Source organism: Archocentrus centrarchus, chromosome 13 (genome assembly GCF_007364275.1).
Source record: "Archocentrus centrarchus isolate MPI-CPG fArcCen1 chromosome 13, fArcCen1, whole genome shotgun sequence".
In the NCBI taxonomy this organism is placed as follows: Eukaryota; Metazoa; Chordata; class Actinopteri; order Cichliformes; family Cichlidae; genus Archocentrus; species Archocentrus centrarchus.
Window position 1 is genome coordinate 22818187 of NC_044358.1, and position 6884 is coordinate 22825070.

General features: G+C 41.1%; 1 protein-coding gene across 1 annotated transcript; it reads right to left on the reverse strand.

Annotated features, from left to right (window-relative positions):
• Window positions 1-870: 870 nt before the first annotated feature.
• On the reverse strand, window positions 871-3238 carry LOC115790938 (ras-related protein Rap-2b). The gene is made up of 2 exons (XM_030744967.1): window positions 2586-3238; window positions 871-1976 (listed from the first exon to the last, which is right to left on the reverse strand). The coding sequence occupies exon 1, from the start codon at window positions 3190-3192 to the stop codon at window positions 2641-2643; it is 552 nt and encodes a 183-aa protein (XP_030600827.1). The 5' UTR covers window positions 3193-3238; the 3' UTR covers window positions 871-1976; window positions 2586-2640.
• Window positions 3239-6884: the final 3646 nt, after the last annotated feature.

Below are 6884 nucleotides of genomic sequence, written 5' to 3' on the forward strand. Positions count from 1 at the left end.
ACCCACACATACTGTAGCCAGGCTGAAGCTCTGGGCTGAAACACTGCTACACCCACACAGTTAAAAGAGATAATTCCCGGGTGCAGCATTGCCTGGCCTTCTCTATTAATGTCTGTGAAGATGCTGAGGGGATAGAAAGAATCTGAGTCCATTTTGTTGCAAAATCCAACAAAAGTCACTTATGATGATCTTTGGATGACTTCTTGTTGTTAAAGGATATTGTAAGCACTCTAGTAGCCTGATTAAAAAAAGACAAAGCTCACTTTACTAGCCTCATGTAAACACAAGGGAGTTACTCATCTCTTTTTCAAACTAGTCATGCATGTACCTTCGCTTGTTGTCTTTCAGTTTTTGATTTTACATAACAGTGGTTCCGCGTTAGCCACATGACAGGTTTTTTTGAGAAACAACAGCAGCAGAAAGCTAAAGCTAGATTTCTGAGGCAATGAAAAATAGCTTTCATGTTTCCACTAAAGCAGCAAGTAGCTGAGCTCGTACACAGCTGCCCAGTGAGTTTGTGACACAAAAAACAATAAACACCAACAAAGCTGCAGCGTTTTTGTATTGTAGTTCTATTTCCTGTTAGCAGTAGGTCCACCACACATGCTGAAATAGAAAAGTGCTCATGTAAATTTTGGGTTTTGGGGGAGAACTCATGTTACTGTAAAGTATGAACACTAAACTTTTATCTTTTCAGGAACAGCTTACTGTGGGTTTTCTAGTAGCCAAATTATTTGTGTGTATTTAAACAAACCTAAGCTGCTGTTTAAGCTGAAATTCTTGTCCAAAATAGTCATGACAACAAACCGATCACTGTGGTAATACGCTCAAAATGAGTAATGTCAACAAAAAAAGAGAAAACACACCCTGGGTTCTTTTTTTTAAAAAGCCATTTGTATTAAAAGTCTTATTTTTAAGACAGACAGCCAATTGTTAAATGGCTGGTCTGCAATTAAACTTACAATCAGGTTAGATTTGTCAATGATACATCACATTTCCTGTTAAAAACAACAAAATGAACAGAACAAACAGAATTCCTTTGAATTGATTGGCCTGGAAATTAAGTGTCGAGTGTCGTTATCATGTCTAGGGGGGTTCCAGTACCTGTGCATTTCAAGATATAGGTTTGTCCAGACCAAGCAGACATTGCAAAATGAACACTTTAGACTTCAAAAAGGCCAATGTAAAACAGAAAACTGCCATTCCATTCACAAAAAGCCTATTGTAGTTGTCCTTTGTCATCTTCCACCCTTACGACATTATCCAGAAGAAGAGTTCACTAGTTTGTGGATTGTGACGTTGAAGGGTTGTTTTGGTTGTGGGTTGGCACTAAATCTGAACAGCTGATTTGTTTTGGAAAGGCACTTGACACAAGGGCGATCGGGTCAGTGTCCCCATGTCATTTCAGTGAGGGTCCTCACACACTTAAGAGAAGATGAAGAAAAAAGTGGCACTTGTCACATTTTCTCCACCACCAGATATGTGGTGTCAATTTCTTCTGACTTTGGAACAGAAAGTAGGATTTGGAGTGTTGTGGAGCATCGCTCCAAATTAGATTAGGCAGCTAAACTCTTTCTGACCCAGACTGTGCAGTTACTTAACAAAATATATACTCTATCTCCCTGTGTTCTTCTCATACAGAAATATCCATTTATGAGTTTCTTTAAGTGTTTCTCTCCATCTTTCCATTGGGATTTAGTTCCAGTTGGAAGTACAGTTGGAACCGGTGAAGGGTGTGTGTGGGGGGGGGTGTTGCTGAAACTCTGGATCTGACACTGTGTTGACATCAATGGCGGACACTGATCGTGCAGTACAGATACTCCAACCCAGCAGAATTCCTGAAGAGTGAACCCCTCCCTGTCTCAGTCGCTCCCCCTCCTCCTCTCGTCCCCCTGCAGCATTCCTTCCTTCATTTTACTCCAAGGCCAGGGTGAGACACGATGAAGAGCTCAACAGTACAGACTTGCTGCAACACACTGCCACAAACAAGAAAGGAAAAAAAAAGTGTCATGAATGAACTACAGCAACTAGAAAAATACATTTCTTCTAAGGCCAAATCTGCTCTCAGCTGTACAAAAACCAGCTTACTGACTTTTGAATGTAGGCCACACAAAAACACTGGAATCTCCCTGTTAACCTCATTTTTTTGGGGGGAAAGGCATTTTAGCAGCTCTTTAATAGCTCCAAACTGCAGCTGTACAGATTCAACCGCAAAGTTTGTGAACCTGATTAAGAGTGCCACGGCATGCCCCATCCAGTTCTGCAAATGACTCAGACACTTCCCCAATCTGCTTAGCAAAACAATGGCCTGCAAGTGTCCTAATATGTTACCAGTAAAAAAAAAAAATATATATATATATATATATAATAAAAATAAAAATACTGCTGAGCTTTTATAAGCAAGAACTGACAAAACTACAGACTACGCATTAAAATGAAGCCAAGTTTAGTTTACATCCGGTGCTTTGCTGTTCGGTACACTATACTTAATAAGTAATAATATGTGTACGGCTTGTTTATTGTCACTACATAAAACGATCAACAGTGTCAGTTTTACATTTTCAGTGTATGGTGTTCCAACTTACCATTGCAAACTTAAAACCGAGCAAAGAATACAACTTTATGATTGTCCTTGTCTTCTTAAAGAATAGCACAAGACGAGCAGCACTGGTCGTCGCCATTTGGTGTTGAGGCATAGTTCATCTGTCGGACTATTTCTGCAAACAGTTCGTCCACAGAGCTTTTATTTTTGGCTGAAGTTTCCATGAACGGGCAATTCCAGTCGTCCGCCAGCGCCTTCCCTTCACCGGACGAAACCTCTCTTTCTCCCTCCAGGTCCACTTTGTTTCCAACCAGAATCATCGGCACTCTCTCGTACCTTTTGACCCGAATGATCTGATCTCTCATCGGTTTGATGTCCTGGAAGCTCTGCTGGTTCACCAGGCTGTACACCAGAATAAAACCCTGGCCGTTTTTGATATACAGGTCTCGCATGGAGGCGAACTGCTCGGTCCCCGCCGTGTCCAAGATTTCCAAGACGGACGGAGAGGAGTCCACCTCGATCTCCTTCCTGTAAAAATCCTCTATCGTTGGGTCATATTTCTCTATGAAAGATCCCGTCACGAACTGGACGGTCAGTGCCGATTTACCGACACCCCCGGAGCCGAGGACCACTACTTTGTACTCTCTCATGGTTCCCAAAACAGCCGATGCCGCTGCTTCCTCTCCGCTGTGAGCCCGCTAGCCGCCCTGCTGAGTTTCAAACCGCTCACCGTTGCGCCTCGGCCAGCACTTTTGTACGGGCTCCGGCCGCTAAAAACGGGGCGTGGCTGACAACTATCGCCGTTCAGGAGGTGAATACAGTTGTTTTGCACCCACGCTCACCATTTGTATTGTGACATGCTGAGCTCCCGACGAAAACCCTACCGGTTCTTGAGCAAGCTTCCCCCGTTTTCGTTCAAGTAGCCACCGTGCGTCCGTAGCTTTCTTTTTCAGAATCAAGCCAAATGTAGCAAACAACCGCTTCCTGTTTGCCCTTTTAAAATAAAAGTGCTTTGCCTGTTCTGGCGTAAAATCCACCCTATTACGTTTTCTCCTCTTACCAAATAAATCAATTTGATATTTCATTCACCATAATTTTTATTTTTTTATTTTTGGATTTTTGTTATTTATACTAATTAATTATCTTGGGGTAAATTATTATAGACTCACAACCATAACGATTTGATTTCCGGCGTGAGTCTTGTGTACTTGACATAAAGAAAGCCCACACTCTGCACGCAGTCTGCGTCTTACGTCACTCGGTAAATACTCTCGCCAGTGTTTAGTTAAAGGTGCAGTGCGGCTGTTATCGCACAGTCAGCGTGGTTGATACCCTGAGTACTCACACAGACTTGCCACACCTTAGTTTCGACATTGCTGATCTTTGGGCTTTCTACCGTTTGACTCATTCTCAGTAACTTACGGGAAGTGTCTGTCTTTTGCGATTTCTAAATCCTGCTAATTGCGTAGCCATTAGCAACTATTTTCCCCCACCTCCACAAACATTTAATGAGTTTCAATATTTCCAACTAGGATTAAACAAGTCAAGCCGAATTACAATATAAGGTATTAAAAATGATAATGGTAAGGAAATATGTGGATGACGTGAATGCTGGTTGTGGCTGAGGAGAGAAGGGCACAGAGAACAATCAAATGTCTTGCAGAGCCATTTATGTGAAGCATGACCCCCCCCCCCCCCCACACACACACACACACACACACACACACCACACACACACACACATACACATGTTACACATAGGAGAGCTTTTGTCTGTGTGTTTTTTAATTTTTTTTATGTCATTCTGAATCAGATAAATCTTCATTTCCTTTGGTGAGTCAGCCAAAACATTATCTGAGACAGACGCCAACCTACAGTAACAGGAACGAAAGTTGTTTTTCTGTCATGCACTATTGATGGCTTGTGTTGCAAACTTTAATCCCAGGGAAAACCCACGTGATAAGCTTTTAATAAAAGTAGTTATTTAAGTCATCCCACGTCTTTGTACATGCATATGAGTGCGTACACAGTCATCATTATGTCTGCTTGTAAGCTGTAACCACTGTTTTTCAATCAACGACTGCAAGCAGTGATGATTAAACCACAGCTGTGGCATAATCACCTCGTGGGATAGCCTGGAAAACTCTGGATCAATAGAAGTGTAATTTTTCCACAACTCACCATCAGTGATACACTACACACTCATGAAGTGTGATTATAACTGTGAATAATGAAGTAAATCCGTGAGTCAGGCTGAAGCCAAAAGAATATATTGTATGTTCACACACTTGCACACAGATGGAAGCAGATGCAAAACTCCTATAGAAATTCTGAGGATTTTCCCTTAGGTTTAGTTTTGAGGTGACTGTATGTGAAACATGTGGATTGAACCAACATGTGGGCTTTCCAAGCACCCTGCAGGCAGCCCCTACCTAAATCCCATTAAGAAACAACAAGCCAGAGCCTATATGAAGACAAATAGCACTCAGGCCCATGGGGAGTGAGGGGTAATGTGACTTAAAGCCTTGTGATGTGGATTGTCACATCTGTGAGAGTGGTCACTCTGAATGTAGGGAGCAGACTGTCCTGTCGAAGTTTATTTTCACACAGTGCTGATAATTAGATAGACACGGCCACGTTAACACTTAATGGTATGCAACCCCCCACCACCATCCCTGACGAATTCTTAACAAGAAGCTATCAAAGAGCTGAATAACAGTGATCTTTGGCCCTTCTCTGTCTCCTAGAACAAAGAAAAAAAAGTTGCTAGGGAAACTTGATGCGAAAAAAAAAAAGAGAAAACATTCAATAAATCAATCAAGCAATCAATCAATAATAATAATAACAATTAAGTCTTCCAGGCCCACATACCCCTTTTTTGTTTTACCTAAAGTTCTGAAACACAAAGAGAAGTACAAGATTCAAAATTCAAATGTCTTAGATTGATTACTACCCAGCACTATATTATACTCTTAATGATTATTTAATTAATTTTTAATTAGTTAACTTTAGGATGCATATCAGCCTTGTGGCTTTGGCTTCCTATGGAGACTACAGCCATACTGAAAAGTTTGGTAGGTCAGTCATTTCATTGCATTTAGTGTGCAAACATTTTATTGATCTCTGAACACATCTTTTAAAGCTGTATTAAATACTTTTTTTGGCCTTTTCAGCACAGGGAGGATAAGCCATAAACAACATGGATACACTCTAACCTTTTAAGTTGATGTGATCAGTTGGTAGTCATCATATTTTGCAGTATAGCTCAATATAGCATATAGTACAGAGTAACATTCCTAGGGTTCATATTTCTTTTAGCTCTCGTTTTTGGTCTCCTCCAGCACCTGAGGGAAATACCTAGCTTGTCAGCGGAATGCTGCACCACATATAGCACCAGTCAAACGTTTGCACTCACCTTCTCATTCAATGTTTTTTCCTACATTGTAAATTAATACTGAAGTCATCCAGACTATGAAGGAACACATAAGGAATCATATAATAAACTTAAAACTCTTAACCAACCAAAATATTTTTTAGATTCTTCAAAGTAGGCACCTTTTGCTTCAATTACAACTTTGCACACTGTTTATTTATTAATTTATTTGCACACTCTTGACATTCTCTCGATCAGCTTCATGAGGTAATCACCTGAAATGGTTTTCCAAAAGTCTTGAAGGAGTTCCCAGAGGTGCTGAGCACCTGTTGGCTGCTTTGCCTTCTCTCTGCGGTCCAACTCATCCCAAACATCTCAATTAAGTTTAGATAAAGTGATTAGGCCAGGTCATCTGATGCAACACCCCATCACCCTCTCTCTTGGTCAGATAGCCCTTAAATGGCCCTGAGGTGTGTTTGGGGTCATTGTCCTGTTGAAAACAAATGATGGTCCCGTTAAGCGCACACCAGATAGGATGGCATATTGTTGCAGAATGCTGTGGTAGCCATGCTGGTTAAGTGTGCCTTTGATTTTGAATAAATCGCCAACAGTGTCACCAGCAAAGCACCACCATCACACTTCCTCCTCCATACTTCACAGTGGGAACTACATGTATAGGAATCATCCGCTCACCTTTTCTGCCTCTTACAAAGGCATGGTGTTTGGAACAGAAAATCTCAAATTGGCAAAATGATATCTGTAAGAAATATTGAAAGTAATTTATAAATGCTCGATTTACTAAAAGCTAGAGGTCCACAATGTACTTTGCTTGTCATGTCATGACTCCAGTTCTGTATAGGTTTGCATGCAAACAGCTTATTGCAACACTTGTGTTTTAATTTAGTTTAGCAATCTCAAGCAGATGTTCCAGATGCGTCATATGAAAGAGCAATCTCACCCAGTGCCCCA